The 22,076-nt window shown below is 43.6% G+C and overlaps 1 protein-coding gene across 1 annotated transcript; it reads left to right on the top strand.

Moving 5' to 3' along the window:
• Positions 1–319: 319 nt before the first annotated feature.
• LOC115092868 lies at positions 320–17,773 on the top strand. The gene is made up of 7 exons (XM_029604244.1): positions 320–391; positions 1,562–1,595; positions 7,415–7,460; positions 8,909–9,104; positions 9,907–10,071; positions 10,767–10,903; positions 16,488–17,773. Exons 2-7 carry the CDS (start codon positions 1,582–1,584, stop codon positions 16,740–16,742), a joined length of 813 nt encoding a protein of 270 aa, XP_029460104.1. The 5' UTR covers positions 320–391; positions 1,562–1,581; the 3' UTR covers positions 16,743–17,773.
• Positions 17,774–22,076: the final 4,303 nt, after the last annotated feature.

Here is a 22,076-nt window from a genome sequence, read left to right as displayed (position 1 = left end):
CATTTGCTTATACTGTAACTTCCAGGACAATGGATTTTGTCCAAAAAATAAAAAATAAATCACTTCAGCTTAACACATTTCCATTTCAGTTTATTTTGAAGTGATGAACCGTCATCCTAACTTTTTTTTTTCTTAAATCAGCATTATCCATCTCTATTTCTCAAGAGCATTCTTACTACTCCCAAAATAACTTTTCTAATTCATTGCTTTAAAGTGAATTTCCTTCTTCCTATGTCTGTTGCATAATTGTAAACATTAGTGCTTTTAAAAAGGTATAATTACCACACCCACAGCAGTTACCCCAGCTATAAAACACCAGGCAGAAGCCAGTGCAAGCTTTAAGGAATCGACAAAAGATCACCGCAGAGTCAGCAGGAGCTTGTCTGTACAGGTAAGGTTTTTTGCTGAACTGTTCCTATTAGGATTCTGCTTTGCGCTTAGAAGTTATACAACATCAGTAAACAGGTTACATAGAATAAGCGAAGGAACATGAACATCCTTCACCTCTACTGCTCTATTCGTTAGTGGCTGACTACTCTGAAAACTACTAAATTCATATTATCTGCATATGGTCAAGGCAGAAAGATGTCAAGCCTGGGACTTGCTTCTGGCTCATATTTCTCTAAGTGAATAGCAGAGATCCGGTAGAAGACCTAGCCAGAGCACAAACACGTTTCCTCATCCAACCACGGGGCTCTCATTTAAATTTTAAAGCCATGAAAAAGCTACTGACTATGATGGAACGTCTGGCCATGGCTCGGAGAAATTGGTACAACGAATAAATTAGGCGCACAAAAAAAGAGTGCTGGATTCAAATTCAACATACCCTTTCTTGCTCATGAAGGCATATTATGAATGACTTAACTGATTTCATATTTTTTCATCAGAATTTGCTATTATTTTCTCTTTCGTCTTATACTAAAGGGTTTTGCTCTTTTTCCATAAAAACGTTTCCATTAAATCTTATAGCAGAAATTTACCTGAAAAGGAAACCAATGTCAAATTGTCAAAAGAGGATTCCCAAAGCAAGTTACTTATTCTTCATGCATTTTCTGCCTTTTACAAGAGCCAGGACTCTATTAGAGAAGGAATTGCTGCACATTCTGTACAGTGTCCTACAAATGTTGGAATCAGAAAAGGTGATTATTCTTTGTTTCTGGCACTAGGTGCGTATTATTATTGAGTCTAAAACAAGAAATATTTTACATAGATTTATTAGCACTTTTTGACACATCTAACTGGCTGTCCGTCTGTCTGGAAGCATGCCAACCCTTGTTAAAAGTGGACTGATCGGGTTCTGACACTTTCTGAACACCTACCATGGTCCTAGAATGTACCCGATTGAAATCCCCATTCTGATCAGTGGCCATGACAAAACATGTAAAGTTTGCTCGGAGCACACCATGGATGCCTTTCCTTCCCTGGGTTATTTTAAAGGCAAATGTGAAATGCTAGAAAATGCTGTACAATCCATGCATCAGTATGATTTTGACTATCTTGTTTTTGACTTTTTGAAGCTCCCATTCAATCTGTACATTTTTTTTTGTGTTCCCATCTTCAGCTCAAGTGAATATTATTCCAATGAAGATGTCTTGGTAAGCAATGCTTTTCTCTTTCTTTTGCTTATGACTCTGGTCTGGGCTCTTTACCATTGTTGACTTCTTTAAACTCACCATTCCTAATCCTCCTTTATTCTAATGCAACGGGTATCATACAATGTGACCAGTAAACAAGGGGGGAGCCTAACATTTCATTCTCAAGCAGTACATTTTTATTCAACTCACCCTCTTTCAAGGAGAAACTCCCTCTTATTTAACCCCAAAATATACAAAGTTATCTCCAAGGACTCCTTCCAAAGAGTTTCTTTCCTTTAACGCATTTCACTTGGGAGGTTAAGATAGATCCACATTGCTAGTCCATCTCTACCTTTAGGAGCCCTGAAATGCTGGTAGGCCTGCTTATTTCCAGTATCCAAAGGCTGCTATACAAATGATTGTAAACACAGCCATTTGAAGAAAACTCTTTCTGTGTTCTAGTGAGAACATTGGAATGAGGGGTACAACAGTTACCAACTGTTTGCTTGTTCGGACATTAAATTTTCCAAAGTCACAGAAAGAAGGAGGTAGTTGAGGAAGGTGATGGCAAACATAATGAAAAGTTGGCCCCAAAAATCCGGCATCATGGAGTCCTTCACAGTCAGTTGTCATTAATTTATTTCATGGCCCCTAATTACTTGCTTTGTGACTAGCTAGTACATATTGCATAAAGCATGTCACATTCTATGATGAAATTCTGACTACGATTATCAGAAGGTAATCAGCCGTTTCAATAAAAATTGTTTCCTGATGAAATTGGAGAATTCGGTTCTTCATGCCATAGTTTTGTCTGGCTATACCTTTACATATTGTAAAATATTAGAACAGGAAACACCAGGGATCCACAGATTCTACAGGCACTTACTTGTTATTAGTTTACCTGTTGGATGATATTCACAGGATTTGTAGTGAAAGAAGACACCCAAGGCCACAACATGAATGCTCCCGCTGTGATCCTAAACTGCGTCGGTATCCAAGGTGACAGTTCAAGTGCCAACATGACATGGGGATACTCTTATCAGCACAAACCCTGTAATTTTAGTGAGAGTCAGACCATGCAACACGTTTTAGGTCTGCCCAATGCTCAATGACAGCCTCTGCCTGTGCAGTGCAGGATCTTGCTGAAGCCAGCTTGCATAGAAGAAACACGGAAATATTACGACAGAAAAAAAACATATGGCAATCTAGTCTGCCTATTGGCACCAACTAATTTAGCTTTACAATGCCCCTGTGTTTATCCCATGATTTTTTAATTCAGATAAAGTAAACCTCGATAATTTTCAGAAAAGTGTGTTTGTAAGGAGGTAACTAAACTTAAAGTAGAAAAGGTGATGGGGCTGGAAGGGATACATCCCATGTCTCTACCATCTCCACTGGGAAGTTGTTCCATGCATCCACTACCCTCTCTGTAAAGAAGTGTTTCCTAAGATTATTCCTGTGTCTGCCGCTTTTCACCCTCATCCCATGACCCCTTGTTCTAGAGCCTCCTCTCCGTTGAAAGAGGCTTGCCTCCTGTGCATGGAAACCTTTGAGATAGTTAAATGTCTCTATTTATCTCCCCTATCCTCTATGGTTTTTACTGTATGATTGGATCTTTAAGTCTGGCCTTATATGCTTTAGAATGAAGACCACTGACCATTTTAGTAGCCAGCCTGTGGACCAACAAACCAGTTTATATCTATTTGAAGATGTGTGGTCTTCAGAATTCTACACAGTATTCCAAATAAGGTCTCACCAGGGACCTATACAGGGGCAATATCACCTCTTTTTTTTTTTTTTGCTGACTACTCCTCTCTCCAAGCATATTTCTGGCTTTTGTCATCAATTATCCATCTGTTTTGGCCACCTTAAGATCATCAAATACAGTCATCCCCAGATCCTGCTCTTTTGTACTTAAAAGAAGTTCAACCCCAATACTGTACCTCTCCCTTGGGATTTTGCATCCTAAATGCATAACTGCATTTTTTAGCATTAAATCTTAGCTGCCAGGCCCTAGACCATTCCTCAAGCTTCACTAGATCCATCCTCATGTTTTCCGCATCTTCCTGGCTGTTTACCCTGATGCAGATTTTGGTAACATCAGCAAAAGACAAACGTTTCTTGACAATCCTTCCACTATGTCACTCATGAAAATATTGAAAACCAATGGCCCATGGATTGATCCCTGAGGCACACTCAGGCCGATTCAGAAAAATGCGCGGGAGAGTGGGTGAGCGCCTGCTCTCCCGGTGTGCGCACAGGCCACTCTCCTGGGCGCGCGATTCAGGAGGGTGGCCTATGCAAATTAGGGCCTGTGGTAAAAGGAGGCGCTAGGGACACTAGCGCGTCCATAGCGCCCCCTTTTTGACAGGAGCGGCAGCTGTCAGCGGGTTTGACAGCCGACGCTCAATTTTGCCGGCGTCAGTTCTCAAACTATTGTAATGCCTTGCTACTAGGCCTACCCAACACTACAGTAAGACCTCTACAGATTTTACAAAACGCTGCTGCAAGAATTCTCACAGGAAAAAACAAAAGAGATCACATAACAGATATGCTTACCACTCTACATTGGCTTCCCATAGAACAAAGAATACAGTTCAAAGCACTGTGCCTAATACACAAACTTATCCACGACGATAAAGCAGAATGGCTGAACACAGCACTTAGAGTACATGTCCCACACAGAAATCTAAGGTCAGCAAACAGAGCACTCCTTCCCATTCCTTCTGTGAAAACCGCAAGACTTACCCAAGTGAGGGAGCGAGCTCTGTCTCTAGTCGGTCCCATATTATGGAACTCCATGCCCCTTGACCTAAGACTCCAGAGCAATCATAAACTTTTTAAAACACAGTTCAAAACCTGGCTTTACATACAAGCCTTCAAGAAAGAAAACTGATGCGGGCAACGAAGTAAAAGTTATGCGGCTTAAAGCACCAAATGCCTAATTTTATAAATCCTTACCAAATTATTTCAACATTTTTTAACTGCAGGCAACCTTCAGGACATATTGCTATGATACACTTAATCCCCCTAATAAACACATTATTGTTACCGAATACTATTGGCACCACCTATGTAATGTACGACCCATACTTATTAATATAGGTGCCCTATTGTAAACCGTTGTGATGGTGAATAACTTAATGACGGTATATGAAAACTCTTAAATAAATAAATAAATATATAAATAAATAAAATAAACCCGCTGACAGCCATGGGTTCGGAAAACGGACGCCAGCATAATTGTGCTTCTGTCTTCTGACCAGCAGGCCGATTTTTAAATTTTTTTTTTTACTTTTGGGGCCTCCGACTTAATATCGCCATGATATTAAGTCGGAGGGTGCACAGAAAAGCAGTTTTTACTGCTTTTCTGTGCAGTTCCCCGGCGCCGGCAGAAATTAACGCCGACCTTTGGGCAGGCGTTAATTTCTGAAAGTAAAATGTGCGGCTTGGCTGCACATTTTACTTTCTGGATCGCGCGGGAATAACTAATAGGGCCATCAACATGCATTTGTATATTGCAGGTGCTGTTAGTTTTGGGTTGGTTGGACGCACATTTTTGACGCGCTAAATGCGGGTTAACAGGGCTCCGGAGGAGCGCACTGTACTGTATCGGCCTGTCTGTTAGTAATGCCACACCCCCCCCCCCCCCCCCCCCCCCCGGAGTGAATCCCATTTACCACTACTCTTTGTCATCTCCCATTCAACCAATATTTAACCCAGTCAATCCTTCTATGTTCTATACCAAGGGAGCTCAATTTATTTATAAGATGCCTATGCGGAACTGTGTCAAAGGCCTTATTAAAATCCAAACATAGTACAAGTAGTTCTCTCCCTTGATCCAACTCTCTGATCAACCAATCAAAGAAATTGATCAGATTCGTCGGACAAGATTTACTTCTGGTAAAAGCTATGCTGCCTCAGATCATGTATCCATTGGATTCCAGAAACTGCACTGTCCTCTGATTTAGCAGCGAGACCATTAATTTACTCACTACTGAGGTCAGTCTAACAGGCTTATAGTTCCCAGTCTCCTCCTTACTTCCACTTTTATGAATAGGACCCACATTCCCCTGTCTCCAGTCCTCTGGAACTACTAAAGAAGCATTGAAAAGGTTAGTCAGAATTTCTCTTAAGTTCCCTTAGTACTCTCAGATGTATCCCTTCCGGCCCCATTGCCTTATCTACTTTAAGTTTAGTTAGCTCCTCACAAACACACCTTTCTGAAAATTGATTGAGATGTACCTCATTTTCAATCATATTTTTGTTCATTTTATGTGATCCTCCTTCTGGCCCTTCCACAGTGAAAAGAAATATCTGTTAAGCAATTTTGCTTTCACCTCATCAGTCTTTACATATTCCTCCCCTTCACCTTTGAGTCTCACAATGCCACTTTTACACTTCTTTCTATCATTAATATATCCTTAAACAGTCTTGTTCCCCTGTTTTACCGTATTTGCTTTTATTTGAATTTTTGCATTCCTGACTACTTTCCCAGCTTCTATTAACTTTTCCAGATATTGTTGCCTGTCTTCCTCTTTCTGTGATCTCTTATAGTTAATGAACTTTTCTCCCTTACCTTTTCAGCTACTTCTTTAGAAAACCACAGTGGTCTCTTTTTCCTCTTTCTTTTACTTACTTTCCTAACAAAAATGTTAGTTCCCTAATAATATCTCCTTCGCCCCCTGCTCTTCTACTTCACGAGTGCTAGGGGTGCTTATCAATGGAAAGACATACGACTTTGATGGATGCCCATGAGAAGGAGAAGGAAGTAGTCACCGACAGCAGAAATCCCACAAAGGTTACCACCCACACGATACTGCTGCTTTATTTCTTGTATATTTTGGCTGAGATCTCCCTGTCACCTGCCTGACTGAATGCAGTACATCAGCCCTTTCCAAAAACAAGAACAAGTGCCACACCCCCTACCTAGGAGAGCAATGTAAGAGAAATCCGTATCCAATAGGTAGTGTTCTTTTCCAGACAAACTAATTGGATTATTGAAAAGTTTAAGGCAGATGGTAACTGTGATTAAGAAGCTGGCTCTTAAACTTAGAAGGGAAGCTGGCCCAGTGGCTTAGCACTAGTGCTGCATACTGCTGTATGGAAAATCCAGGTAGAAACCCTGGGCCCAGTTTCTATTTATTCTCCAGGTCAGCTGGGACTTGGGGAAGCTGCATTCACAGTCACAGTGCATAGGGACTCTTAGCTATTGCTCAGTGGTGTTATTTAGTGGCCAGACTTAGTACATGTCCAACGAGAGCTGTGTCTGTGGCCTCTAGGAAAGGACTGTCATTATAATGGATGGGGTGAGTGGGAAGTTTAAAACAGGAGAAGCAGCTCTGAGTAGTTGTGAATAAAGACTCATGGTGCTGTGACCCAACGGAGGCCAATTCAAATTAAGCTGGAAGCAAAAAAAAAAATAGCACAAGTTTAATCCTCAGCGGTCCTGTGGCATCTAAACTTTTAGATATGAAAAACAAATCAAGCATGCTTACTGCCTTGGTCTTAAAAGAAACGTTTTGAAGAATAATAAAGCCCAGCTCCTTTCCCTGTGCTGGTTGCCTCCCTTCGTTGTAGAAACCTGAGAGATGCTCTGTATTCAGAGCCGAGCTTCCTTCTCTGGCAGTGCAGAGCATGGAGCAGGACTGGACAGCTCGAGAGACAGCCCAGCTCCAGAGACAGCCAGTGGTCTGAGGGGGGAAAACACCTCATGATGCTTGGACTGCAGGCTCACATATTTGGGGCTTCCTAATTTCAGCAAGAATTCCTCCAATCTAAACTAAATAGAGATCAAATCGGTTCTCATGGAATAACTTGTTTAATGTTTTCTTTTCCAGTGGACATAATGGATTCTTCTATGGCTCAGGCCCTTCCTGCTTAAAGGTAAAGAACACAGTATTAGTTAGGCAGTAATATACATCCCTGGGAGTGTGATAAAGGATTTTGATAACTGACCCTGATGTGTTTTAGTTCATCCCTTCCTAATCCCTTAATATCGGTATATCCATCTATTGCACAAAAAAACTCCCAGCTCAATTTATATTGAAATCTTTTTATTGAGTAGCAAAGCAAACAGAGGTCCATCCTCCCAGGTGAAGTTGCTTTCCAGGCCACCTGCAGTACTGCAGCCAATTCTAAATATTTTATTTGAACTCTGACATGAACACCATACTTATAAGATCCCCTTGCACTCATACATTATACTATCAAGACGTCCTAGCTCTGTCAGAAATTAGCCTCTGCCTATTCCTTCACACCTCCACTTCTTTTTTCATGGAGTACAGGTTGCGACCGGACTCTTGTCTTTGAATCCTTTTTTTTGTCTTTTTGATATTTCATGAGGCAGAGCCTACAGCACACTGTTGCCATCGGTCTGTGCCTCATGATACACTCAGCAGAATATCAAAGGTTTCTGGCTGGCAAGTCAAAATGCTGGAGCTTTCCTCAACTAGTTGTATAAATCTCCTTCAACATGGCTATTCCGAGAGTCAGGAAGATTTGACCCTGAGAAGTGCGGTACAATGTTCAATAAGGTCCACAGGGTACAAATGAGTTCTCAAAACATGCAGGGCAAGGGTTTTCAAAAGGACAACCCCCATTCTGTGCCAGCATTAAAATTTTGGAAAGGGAATGCCACCATCAGGCCCTCATAATCGTAAAGGCCCTTAGTCTGGAATGTTCCTCAGCTGCAGACTGGACCTGTGACATTGTTTTCACTTTAGGTCACTCTAGAGGACAATTGGCTCTGTCTCACAAAGTTTTACTCCTGGGCAGGATATTCTGCCCACCCCCGAATTCTGCAGACTACAGGCCACATGCCTTTGGCTCCAGGTGCTGTACATTCATTTTAACGTTTAGGCGCATAACTCAGACTGACTAAAAAGTTCCAGATCCAATAGAAGGCTGAAAACAAATAGGAATTGAGGGGAACAGAAAGAAAAATGAATTTACAAAGAAATATAAGTACGCTAAACCTGTCTTACATAAGTCTCTTAGAAGGATGAAGTATGGACTGGGTCCTCAAAAACTGTTCTAAATGTAAAACTGGTGATTCTTCCATAGGAAAATGCTAAAGAGGATAAATTCTGCAGCAAAGAAGCAGCAAAACTGCAACCCTCCCTCCCACACAAAACAAAAACAAGGGATTGCACTATAAATAGAATATAGGAGGTACAAATTAGTAATCTGTCCCCAGAAAGCAGATGTTTTTAAGGGTGACTGAAGAAAAACACAGCTGGAAGGGAGAGCGCCCTCATTCATTTGAAAGCTTTTTTTGGCACTGCAAAACTGGTGAATGCAACTCTCTCTCTCTCTCTCTCTCTCTCTCATAGTCCCAGGGATCCTTGCAAGGCTTAGCATGGAGGTCTTGCTCCAAGTGGGAGCCTGGCAGGAACGCTCGCATCCAGCCCTGGGGCATGTTTCCTACACCACCATACATGACCCTCAGAGAAAACTTCAGGAAGGAGATAACACTAGTATTGCGCCCAAGGCAACTCCTGAACATAAAAAAGAACATTTCTTTGTCAGGTAAAGGTTTTTAAGGATTTAGATACAGTGTTAGAGCTAATTGCTACCTAGAGAGGAAGAATGGTCTTATGGTTAGTTTAATACGGGAGACAGTTCTGGGACATGAGATAAAACGTATCCCATGCTGCTGACTCTCTGTGGCCTTAGGCATGTCGCTTTATCTCTCTTTGCCCGCAAAGCCCAGTAGAAAACAAAGTTATTTGTCTCAATTTTATTTTTTTTCTGGGCAACAAATTTTGTAAAAGGAAATCTTGTGTAGGGGAGGTGCCCATGTTTGCATGCAACAGAATAGCAGCTGATCCCCTTTCACCCCTTGGCAGGGAGCATGGGCCTCGCTTGCCTTGGAAGGGAGGCAGTGATGGTGGAGAGGCCAGGCCTTGCCACCCCAGGGGAGCTAGGGGCACCAATGGGAGGCTGGTGCAATGCGGCTGGCAGGTTTCCCTTGCCTGGGGATTGGTGGCTATTCTTAGAAGATTTTGTGAATGGATTCAGGTGGCTGGGCCTGTGATAAGAGAGGCCAATGGGACTGAATAAAGCATGCTGTCTGCAGCCTCCTAACATCTTTATTATCTGATTACCTCACCTAGCATTTTCTTGCCCTTAGCCAGGAATAACTTCTGCCAGCTTCCACCTGCAGAAACTTCATAGGGCTTTCATTCTGAGAAACAATCACACATAGGAAAAGTGTTCTAAAAATGTATATCACTTAGCAGCAACTGCAAGTCGTTCTCATTAAATTGTGCAAATGGCAGCAGTGTTTGCATGTGAACGTTAAAATAACAAGGTGTCTGCTTGCTCCTAGATCAGCTCAGGTATGACGCTAAAACGGAGACTCTTCAGTTTGTACCGAAATTCCAAAAAGTTGCCTCCCCTAAGCATTACCAGGTGACCGATACGGATGCTAAATCGTTTATCCCCGAGGGAGACACCCTGCAATCATTACCCATGCAAGGCCCCATACACGAAGGTAAGAAGCCACAGATTTCTACTTCTTCATTTGCTTTTTTTTTTGTCTTTTGCCATGCTCGGAGATGTGCAAATAATCTCAGGTCTAATTTTAGCCAAGCACACGTCAGCCTGGTTTCTACTAGCTCAAGGACATTTTTGGATTTTCCTTAAATTCTCTAGGACAGTTTTGTTGAAGCTTTCCCAGGTGAATCTGAGGAAAATCCCGAGGATGCTCATGCCGGATCTGCCTGCTGATTTGCCAGGAAATCAGCAAATTCACCCAAACTCTGCTGTGGATTTGCAGAAATCTGCCTAAGATTTTGAACAAAAAATGTTTGGTGAATTCAGCACACCCCAAGAGAATTCCTGCAGATATGCTGATTGAGTGCACAAACGTTTTGACATAGTTACAACGGTGCCCCCGCACCCTGTGCTCCGTGTAGTACAATGCCTGACACCACTGCAATAAATTAATTACAATCATTCTCTGTTCTTGCACCTTAGTAGGATCACTACATTAAGTTAAGACCCAAAAATTAACCTGTAATTCAAATTTTACGACAAAACACATCTCATACCAATGCACTCAATTTCTCAACAAACTTCTTTGCAGAATGTCAAACTTTTTATAAGATGTGCCATGGAAAAGTACAGTACAGTTAGCAAATACTACTGCAATAATCATTGTTCCATTTGCTTCCTTTTTAATATTAGCCACATTTGAAATGACTAACTATGCATCATCGTCATCATTGAAGCCCAAAGAAGCCACCGCTGAAGCTGTTGTTATGAAAATTGGGAACTCCTACCTATCCTGTCCATCCACCTCATCGCCTCAGCTGAAACTGGAAGTGAGTGGAAACGAGAAAGTCCCGAGAGTCTAAAATACAGTGCCCGTTCCCCTTCCACATAGGAGATCTGGGCTCAGACGTGGCACTTTAGAGAGCCCCCTGAGGAAGCTTCTGGCACAATGCAAACCCTAGGAGCCCACGGCTAGGGATGTGCAGAGCAAAATTTTATGTTCATATTTTTTATGTCCGAAAGGGGGTCCCACTTGCGGCCAATATGGACATAAAAAAAATCCAATGAGTTGGGTATATGTACATATGTGCAAAAAAAAATTTTAAACCCCCTCACCCTCCTTAATCCCCCCCCCAGACTTACCACAACTCCCTGGTGATCGAGCGAGGAGTGAGGACATCATTTCTGCAATCCTTGGCGAGAAGCATGTGACGTCGGTGGCACGTCGAGTGACGCGGCGTCACGTGATTCCCGGCGAGTTCGCGCCGGACGGCTCGTTCGGCCCAAAAAGAACTTTTGGCCAGCTTGGGGGGGCCTCCTGACCCCCTCAAGCTGGCCAAAAGTTCTTTTTGGGCCGAACGAGCCGTCCGGCGCGAACTTGCCGGGAATCACGTGACGTCGCGTCTGAGTGACGCGGCGCCACGTGATTCCCGGCTCGTTCACGCCGGACGGCTCGTTCGGCCCAAAAAGAACTTTTGGCCAGCTTGGGGGGGCCTCCTGACCCCCCCAAGCTGGCCAAAAGTTCTTTTTGGGCCGAACGAGCCGTCCGGCGCGAACGAGCCGGGAATCACGTGACGCCGGCGCCACTCGACGTGCCGCCGACGTCACATGCTTCTCGCCAAGGATTGCAGAAATGGCGTCCTCACTCCTCGCTCCATCACCAGGGAGTTGTGGTAAGTCGGGGGGGGGGGGGGGGATTAAGGAGGGTGAGGGGGTTTATATTTTTATTTTGGCTCAACAATCGTGATTTCCCACATATCGAACATATCTATGTTCGATATGTGGGAAATCCGATCGTTTATGTCGAATCAATTTTTTAAGTAAAAAAAAAATATGAGTTGCGTTTTACTAATGCGGTCAATCCGAATGCACACCCCTACCCACGGCTGCATACGGCACATGCTGACTTATACATGGAGGTTCATGTGCACAACAAGCCCATTTGAAGACAGTGGTCTCCAACAGGGCACTGGGGGCTTAGAAATGTTTCATTCTTTGGGTCACTCGGAGGTTGGCCTCTGAAATGGGTGCTCACTGTGTATTCTCTAGACATCATCAAACATTTCCAAGTGCTTAGTCAGGACTTAGGCACGTAAAATAAGGCAGTGTTTCCCAGCTTTCTCCGGTTTTCGTGATTGCCACAACGATTATGCATAAGATAGGTCTGCATGCAATGGAGACCCAGGGTATGCAATCCTGAAATCCCGACTGGTTAGGTGTGCCTCCAGAAGAGGGTCGGGAAACAGTGAAATAAGGCAGGGTAAGGGAAATATTGAAAGAAAGGGGCTTGATGAATGTTGCCCCCTCCTGTTGTTCAACAACACGTGCAAGTTTACCCCCACATTTTGAAGGCCTTCTCGCAGGTGAGAAGGGAAGGCACCAACATGTGTAGTTTGGGATTTTCAAAACTCATTGGCTGGAGGAAGGCTCCACAAAAAACGCAGGTGCAATTTGTTTCCAGGGCCATGAATTTTGCTTTGATTATTGGTGCAAATCCTGCGAGTAAAACTACCCATGGAGTTTGCACCAATGTGGACAGTCTGATTATTGCCCGCTAAAAGCATAACTGGCCATATTTATTTTATTTTCAGTGCTTATATACCGCTCTTCTCATGGTATGGAACAAAAAAACACCCAAAACAGTATACAAAACCATTTTTAAAACTATCCAGACTAATGCATAAAATCATTCAAATTTTACATAATACATACTAAATGACATACAAACCCATCCAGGGATAGGTACAACCAAATAAAAACAAGTAGCATAATCAACATGTGGAGAGCGAAACAGAGCTTTACCCTTGGAAATGGACTTTTCTCAAACTGTCTGCTGAATTTGCAGATAAAAGGATGCACGTATGGCCTGTATATATGTGTGTTCTTTCACTTGCAGCAAGCAGAGGCATTCCTGGAGGTGGGGCTAGGGAGGGGTTTGCCCTTATATCCACACTTTTGCATTTTCAGAAGTGTGCACGTGCTTTACCTCTCCAAAAGCTATGCATATACGTTAGCAGGTGTAAATATGTGCGGTAGTTTTATTGGAATTATTTTCCAAGGGAAAGCATGTATGTGTTTCCCCTTTGGAAACTGATAAACGGTCCATAGTACCCCTGGAGTCTGCACTGTTTTCAAATTATCTCTTTATGGAGACCATGCCATGACAAAAAACATACCCCATCCAACACCATCTCTGCCAAACCACTTCAAGAGAGGAAACCTCCCCAGCCATCCCACTATTCTCAAAGAAAACCAACAGCAAAAGCCAACCCTAACCCAAAGGAGAGACAACCACAAAATGAGGTCATAGGCAAGGGCCATATTGCCACCTTTCTATGGAAAGTAAGACAACTTTGCTCAAACCTGATCTCTAAGGACAGAGCATTCCATAACAGAGGAGCTGCTATGGAAAATGCCCTCCAGGCCACTCTAGAGGGCAGAATGCAAAGCAACACCCCCTTGGCTCAGTCTAAGTGGTGTCTAGGGCAACACTATTCCAGTTTGTTTGTTTTTAAATCCCCTGGATTGCTCCCCTTTATGATCCTAGAAGTTAGAGTTAAGAGCTTAAATTTTGCACAAGCACTGATTGCTAACCAGTAAAGTGCGCAGCAAGAAGGTTGTAGGAGACCATCTCTGACATTCCAGCACTACCCTGGCCACAATATTTTGGATCATGTTTAGTGTATGCATGAGCCATTCAGGGAGAGTCATGCATAGGCTTACGCACTGAACCGTGGATTTTCCATTGCCTGTAAGCATAATTTCATTCCACAAAAAAGGGGCATTCTGTGGGGGCATTTCAAAAGTTTATATATGTAATCTGAAATTTAAATAAGTTATGCATGTAAACAATATGCCATTTATGAGGTCAATATTTAAAGGGATCTTACCTGCTAAGTAAGGATAAGGCCAGCTAGATCAAAGCTTTTGAAAGGTGACTGGGATAACCAGCGAATCGTCACTAGGTAGATAAATTCTGGGCAGGCACAGGGGCCAGGTTACAGCAGGGGGAGGAAAGTTCGGCAGGCTGATTTTCAGTGCTAGCTGCCCATCTTGGCCAGTCAAATTTAGGTACTGCAATAGCGGCTCCTCCTGCCTCGTTCCCTGATGCCCTAAAAAGGAGACTACTGGCTGGGGAAGCCCAGTCCTGCCCTTCCCTTTTAGACAGGAGGTTCCCCAGCTAGGCCTTCAGGGAGTGAGGACATGGGGAACGTATAATTAAGAACAACATTACTGGTTATATGGATAAACCCAGCTTAATAGGGGTCAGTCAGCATGGATTTAGGATTCCTAGCTGATAAGAATTCTTTGAGGGAGTAAATAAATCGGCACTTGGATAATAGTGTATCTGTATTTTCAGAAGGCATTTGATAAAGTCCCTCACGAAGCCATGGGCCAGGAGGTATTTTCTTAAACTGGATTGGTAACTGGTTGAAAGATAGGAAACAGAAAGTAGTACTAAATAATCAGCTCTCCTAGTAGAGAAAGGAGGAATAGTAGAGGGCCCCAGGGAACCTGTGCTGTTCAGCTTATTCATGAATGATCTGGAAAAGGGAGAGACGAATGATGCGATCAAGTTTGCAGCTGATACTAAAATGTTCGGAGTAGTTGAAACACAGGCATATTGTGAGGAATGGCAGAAGGGCCTTGCAAGATTGGAGAAGTGGGCATCCAAATGGCAGATGAAATTTTAATGTGGGCGAGTGCAAAGTGAGGCCCGCAGGGAGAACTAACCCCAATTTTAGATACACATTGCTGGGTTCCACATTAGGAGTAACCACCCAGGAAAAGGACAGTACGTCGAAATCCTCAGCGCTGTGTGGGGCACCGGTCAAAAACGCAAACAGAATGCTAGGAATTATTTGGAAAGGAACGGTGAATAAATCATAAAACATTTTAATACCTTTGTATAGGTCTAGGGTGCAAGCGCATCTTGAGTACTGGGTGCAGTTCTGGTTACCCCATCTAAAAATAAAAATGTATAGCGGAATTAGAAAAGGCACAGAGAAGAGCAACAAAACTGGTGGAGGGGATGGAAGAGCTCCCTTATGAAGAAAGGCTAAAGAGGTTAGGGCTTTTCAGCGTGGAGAAGAGACGGCTGAGAGGAAATATGAGAGAGGAGAGTAGGGTGGAAAAGATAAAAGGGGAACAGTTAGTTACCCTGTCAATAAATACCAGGACTAGGGGACACTCCTTGAAACTAACAGCTGATAGATTTTAAACAAACTGGAAGCTGTGGAATTTGTGGCTGGAGGATGCGGTCACAGCAACAGATACAGCAGGATTTATCAGGGGTTTGGACAAATTCCTGGAAGGAAAGTCCTTAAACAGTTATTAACTGACTCTGGGAAATGCAGTACTTGTTACTGGGAGTCAGCAAGAAGAAATTGGATCTACGTTTTGCAATGGGCCCTGTCACAGACAGGATGCTGAGGTTAATGGACCTTGATCTGGCATAGCACTTATGTTCTCAATCCCACTACTGCCGGGCATTTTTGACTCCTTGAGGGGAGGGAGGCAGAAATGTCCCTTCAGAAAACTGTGTGACTGATACGTACAAACACACCATGAAGGTGGCCCCTCTAGACAGAGCGACTAATGTGGAGAGCTTCGGTCTTCAGCTTTGTCAACCTGGTACCATTCACGAACACCAAATTCACGAAAGAAATGTAGAAAGAGAAAACATAGAAACATAGAAATGACGGCAGAAGAAGACCAATCGGCCCATCCAGTCTGCCCAGCAAGCTTTGCACATTTTTTTTCTACTTATCTGTTACTCTTGGCTCTTAGTAACCTTTTGGTTCTGTTTCCCTTCCACTCCCACCATTAATGCAGAGAGCAGTGTTGGAGCTGCATCTATGTGAAATATTTAGCTTAATTGGTTAGGGGTAGTAACCGCCGCAATAAGCAAGCTACACCCATACTTATTTGTTTTCCCAGACTATGTAATTCAGTCCTTGTTGGTTGTTGTCTGTATATAGATCCTCTTTTCTTCATTCCCCCTGCCATTGAAGCAGAGAGTTATGCTGGATATGCACTCTGGAAGCCTTTTTGCCTTTCCTTCGGCAAACAAGTGTCATTTAAGAGTAGAGAAGCACTTTAAAGATGCAGGTTTTGTTTATTTTGATTTTATTTTTTGAAACACCCCCAAAACAAATAGAGTTCCCTAATGTGCTAAGTGCCATGTAGAAGAAGACAGATACGTTAAAAAATTATTCTATAATCGCAGGACATGCAACATTAGTCTAAAAGTACAGCTTTAGCATTATTGGTACAATTCTGCAGCTTTTAAATAATGTTGTTTCACAATTTTGCTTTTTACTGCTGATTTTCTGGTGCAGCTGTATCTCATGATGCAGGTTAGTCTTTGCTACACCTTTATGTATACTGACCAACTTTCCTTTTCATATCTAGATGATCCCCAGTCTTCCAAATTCTCTCAGCGGAGATATGGAGCGCTTTATCTTTTGGAAGTCAAATGTAAGCCCACCCATCGTTTATTCCTTTGAGTCACAATCGAATAAAGGTTTTTACATTGCCACATCCCAGGATCAGTCGAAGCAGCCAGTCAAGATGGTGAAAAGCAAGTCACAGAATGACATTATGGAATTTAAAGTTATTGATCCATCTGTCGTGGAACTTTTATTTGTTTTGGTTATTTCAATTTAGCAAAACAAGCAGTAATACTATAACAGGTTGCAAGGTGCAGTAATCTGCTATCAGAAGTCTCCATTTGCTTTGCTAAACATTACAGGCCGAGACCCAGGTGCAACCAACAACAGGAGCCAAGCATCCTTAAATTATATTTCAAGAAGGAATCAAACAAGCAAATTTATGCTCCTCCCACCAAGTCCTCTCTCCATGCCCCCATAAGGAAACGCGCCTTCTCCACAGCGGGACCTTCCCAATGGAACACATTACCCCCAGATTTACGCCAAGAACACTGCCCGCTGACTTTCAAGAAAAAACTTAAGACTTGGCTTTTCAAACAAGCGTTTCCCTAAAGAGCAGCAGTTCTCTCACTGACTCTAGTTGCGGCCCAGCACTTGCCAGAATGTTCTAAGATTCCCTAATTAGTGACTCTCATGGCTGCCCGGTCCTTTCCAGAATGTTGTATGATTCCCTAGCACCATATTATAATGGTCTTTAGCATCATGTTATAATGGTCTTTAGCATCATGTTAATCTTTAACACCATCCCCGTGTTCCCTTACTCTTCCTCTCCAGCACCATGTTATAATGATCTTTAGCATCTTGTTATAAGGGTCATTCGCATCATGTTAATCTTTTTACCATCCCCGTGTCCCCTCACTACCCCCCCCCCCCATCCTTCCCATCTCCTGCACCCTTCCTTGCTATTAACCCCCTCTCATCCCCCCTCACCTGGTCCCCCATCCCCGGCACCCCCATCCCAGGTACCCCCTGCCCTGTGCTCCCTCTCCCTGCTCTCTTCCCTGCTTAAGGTTTAAGTAATTGTGTTTTAGCCCTTCCCTTCATGTTTCTCGCTTTTGTTTCTACCACAGTTATCCCAAATGTTTCTCGCTTTTGTTTTTACCACAGTTATTCACTTGTTATTACTTATTCTTGGAATCTCACCCTGGTCACCCATTTTGACCATTACTACCTCTTGTTCATGGCAGTCCCCTGTTTGATGTAACCCTTGTTCGATGTAATCTAACCTTGGTTCGATGTAAACCGATGTGATATGTCTTTTCATGAACGTCGGTATAGAAAAGTTCTAAATAAATAAATAAATTCTATGAAAAACACAAGAAGAAGCATAGCATATTTTGCTATAAAGCATTGTTATGTAATTTGCAGATTGATGGTATGTTTCTTGGTGGCCCAGGGCCTATGGTATTGACAAGCAAGAAAGCTGATACATTTCAGATAAAAGGTCAAGGATAGTAGCTCTAATTGCAACCAGGAACCACAGAAGTCTCTCCAGAACCCAATTAACATAGGCTCTAAGTTTGGCCTCTAGCTGTCACCATTGCACAATGGCCAATCTTCCCTGCTCCCATCCCCAGAGGCTATGAACACTGCCTCCACAGCTGTCTGGGGAAGCAGAACCTGCTCTAGTAATCAAACACAGGTCTTTCGCATAGCAGTGAGCCACTGAGCCGGCTAATCCACCTGATTTCTAACGTATTATGTCTTCTCGGTAAAGTAACTAAGAGCCAGATTTACATTTCAGGCAAATTATAGCCGCCTAACTTTAGATCAACTCTATGGCCCGACCAGATTTAGCTGGCTAAGTTCTCTGGCTAACTCTGAATATTGGAACTGGCAGGTTAACTTAGCTGGCTAACTCAACTCCTCCCAGTTATGTCCCTGGAAACCCCCTAAATTCTAGCCGTCTAACTTATTAGGCGGCTAGAATTTAGCAGAATATGTGTCCAAATATTCAGTTTGCAGACTAACTGCTGAGTTAGCTGGCTAAATGCTTTTGAATATGGACCTCTCCATGTTTAGAGACTCAATGCCTGTTCTCAGGGAGTGCACGCAGGATCTCCAGATCTTAAAGGTCATTTTACTCTCTCGAGCATGATGGTCTTTTTTGCTAATATTTGATGAAGACTCAGCAGGTACTAGGACCACCTTAGAGACAGGCAGGAGCTGTTACCGCCTTTCCTCTCTGATTGGATATTTTCGCTAAACAGAGCCAATCAACAGTGAGAGGAGGGGCCAGAATGGCTGTAGGGGTAGGAAGGACTTTTCCCCTACTGGTTTTCACAATGACAGCACTGACCAAGGGGATAATGGAGAAGAGAGAAAGAGAGAGAGAGACTGTTTGTCTGTGTGGAGGCAGTGAGAGGAGAGAGAGCACAGGAAGGGGCAGGGGAGCCAAGAGTGAATGTCTTTGAGAGGGGAGACCCAAGCACTGGGGGAGGGAAAAGCAAGGATGGGAAAAGAGAGGGAGCACGAATGGACAGAAAGAGGGGACAACAGAAGTGATAGTAAGGGTAAGAAGACAGCTAAGGGGGAAGACAGATAAGGGAGGAGGAAGTTAAAGAGGGAGAGAAAGGACCAAGGATGGCATTATCTGAATTATCAAGAAGATTCCTCACCCAGTAAAAATGTTACTCGCAGTAATTTGTGATGGCTTTGACAGTTGCTTGGTTTTGATTGCAAATATTACTAGCCTTATCATAAGACTTGGGGGTAGCTGCACGGTGCTGCAGTTACTAAACTTAAGAAAAACATGGGGTAACCTGCACGGCGCGGCAGTTTCTACCATAAGAAGCTTGCTGGGCAGACTGCATAGACCATTTGATCCTTTTCTGTGGTCATTACTATGTTACTATATATGTTAGGAGATGAGAAGGAGAGGACCCTGGAATGGGAGTGGGGCTCCAGGGAGATAATGGAGGAGGAAGGGGGGAAAAGAATGGAGGAAAGAGTGCAGAAGAAAGAGGTGGAGAGAGGAGAGAAGGCAAAAAGCAGAGAAAAAGAAAACAAACCAGAAAAAGGAGTAGAGGCAAGGGAAGAGAACAAGAGAGATGCTGAGCCAGAGACTCCAAAGGTAGGAACTATTTATCTGACAGAGAATATTAGTTAAGAAGAAAGTAGTTCCCTGGGAGGAAGGAGAGGAGGAAGAGAAAAAGTCTGTACTGCGATGTCCTGCTGCCCCCAACCCTGTGCTCCTCTCGGGTTGAGCAGTTCCCAGGTATGAACATAACATAGCGCTGCATTACTCCAAAACTGGGTAAGCAAACTGACCTGTAGGTGTTTTGTGGGGGTTGGGAAGGGTTTGCTCAAAACCAAATACAAATTCTGAAATTGCCTCTAAACTTCTGAGACCTAAGGCTCACCAGGCCTTGTTCAAAACTGCTCAACACCTCAGGTGAAACTGTCACTGCAACATACTGTGATCTAAATCCCTTGCTGATGTTTTGTCCATTTGCTGCTGGTTAAAAAAAAAAGTAAATAAAATAAAGAGGGCACTTTAACGTGGACTAATTCTTTCTTTTTCTGAGACCTTGGATAGTATTAGTAATGCAAACCCTTCTTGGCTTGGGGCCCACCTAACGGGAGGGCCACAGCAAAGTCCCTGGCCCACTCTTTCTCTCCCAGATCTCTCGCTTGCTCCAAACGCATCACACTTCAGCCATGGGTGTCGGGGTTCACCAGCGGGGGGGAGGAGGTATACAAATCCGGGGCCCTTGGTGCATTAGTGGGAATCTGTACCACAGTCATCTGCTCTCATACAATTCACAGTCACTCACAGGTAGAGGAATCCTCTTGATGGAGTAAGCACAGCATGGAGTCAGATGTTATGTTCAACTCAAAAATGTACTCTTCCGCGCTGAACTGATCTCCGGAGGTAGCGGAGTATAAGGAATTTTAAATAAAAATAAATAAAATCAAGTTGTAAAAAACAAAATTCAAACTAGGATTGCAAAAATCATAATTATTCATGGTGCCAGATCTTACAACTCCTCTACCTTCCTCTGAAACATTGTCCAAGCCAAAACCCTTCCCAAGAAGGGTGAGAAAGGTTTTCTTCCTCTACCATGTCTTAGAAGGGAACTGAAATAGAAAATTCTTCTCTCATCAGGTGTTAAAAAATCTCTTTCCAAAATAGCAGTCTCTAGCAGTTTCAACCCACTGTTGAGTGACTCTGGGAATGCAAACACCATCAAAAATGCAGTCCTGAAAAGATGACTTGTCAAAGAACAATCTCCAAGTGCCAATGCATCTAACCCCACTCTTTATTGGTCATGGAGTAGATTCACCTGTTCTCCAGCCCTTCCACACAGGGAAAAACTGACCTTTGTGTCAGACACTGGTGAAAAAAAACAGAATAAACTCCATGCTCTCAAAAACTCCTCTCAATAGCACTACATAGTGAGCAGAGACCCACCAAAAAGGTCTTCTCCTCCAACCTAGAAGTGGCTCTTGACCTTCATAGAAACATAGAAATAACGGCAAAAGAAGACCAAGTGGCCCATCCAGTCTGCCCAGCAAGCTTTCACACTTATTTTTCTCATACTTATCTGTTACTCTGACCACTGAGGTCAGGGCCCTTATTGATAACTTTTTGGTTCTAATTTCCTTCCACCCCGCCTTTGATGTAGAGAGCAGTGCTGGAGCTGCATCAAAGTGAAGTATCAAGCCTAATTGGTTTGGGGTAGTAACCGCCGCAATAAGCAAGCTACTCCCATGCTTATTTGTTTACTTAGCCTGTGCAATTTAGTCCTTGTTGGTTGTTGTCTGAATGTAAATCCTTTCTTCATTACCCCCTGCTGTTGAAGCAGTGAGCTGTGCTGTATGGGCCGGATTTTAAAAGGGTTATGCGCTTAAGTTAAGTGCGTAACCCTTAAAAAAAAACCCTGTGTGCGCCGAGCCTATTTTGCATAGGCTCTGCGGCACACGCAAGCCCTGGGACGCAAGTAAGTCCCAGGGCTTTGCTAGGGGAGCGTATCGGGGGGCGGCGCGACGTTCGGGGCGTTCCGGGGGGAGTGGTGCCAGCCCAGGGGCGTTCTGGGGGGCGTGACTGAGGCCTCTGGACCAGCCCCCAGGTTGGGTGATGGCACGGCAGTGGGCCATCGGCGCCTGCTTCAAGCAGGCGTAACTTGGGCGATAAAGTTGGGGGGGTTTAGATAGGGCCGGGGGGGGGGGGGGGGTTAGGTAGGGGGGAGGGAAGGTGTGGGGGGGGTGGAAGGAAAGTTCCCTCCGAGGCTGCTCCAATTTCAGAGCTGCCTTGGAGGGAACGGGCAGTGCGTGCAGGGCTCGGTGCGCTCAAGTTGCACAAATGTGCACCCCCTTGCGCGCGCCGACCCCGGATTTTATAAGATACACGCCACTACGTGCATGCAGGTTTTTAAAATGTACCCCAATATGTATTCAAAGTGAAGTATCAGGCTTGATTGGTTCAGGGTAGTAATCGCCATAACAGGCAAGCTACTCCCACGCTTATTTATTTACCCAGCCTGTGTAATGTAGTCCTTGTTGGTTGTTGTCTGAATATAAATCCTCTTTTCTTTATTCCCCCCTTGCT

Source organism: Rhinatrema bivittatum, chromosome 5 (assembly GCF_901001135.1).
Source record: "Rhinatrema bivittatum chromosome 5, aRhiBiv1.1, whole genome shotgun sequence".
NCBI lineage: Eukaryota > Metazoa > Chordata > Amphibia > Gymnophiona > Rhinatrematidae > Rhinatrema > Rhinatrema bivittatum.
This window is presented reverse-complemented; position numbering and strand designations above follow the sequence as displayed.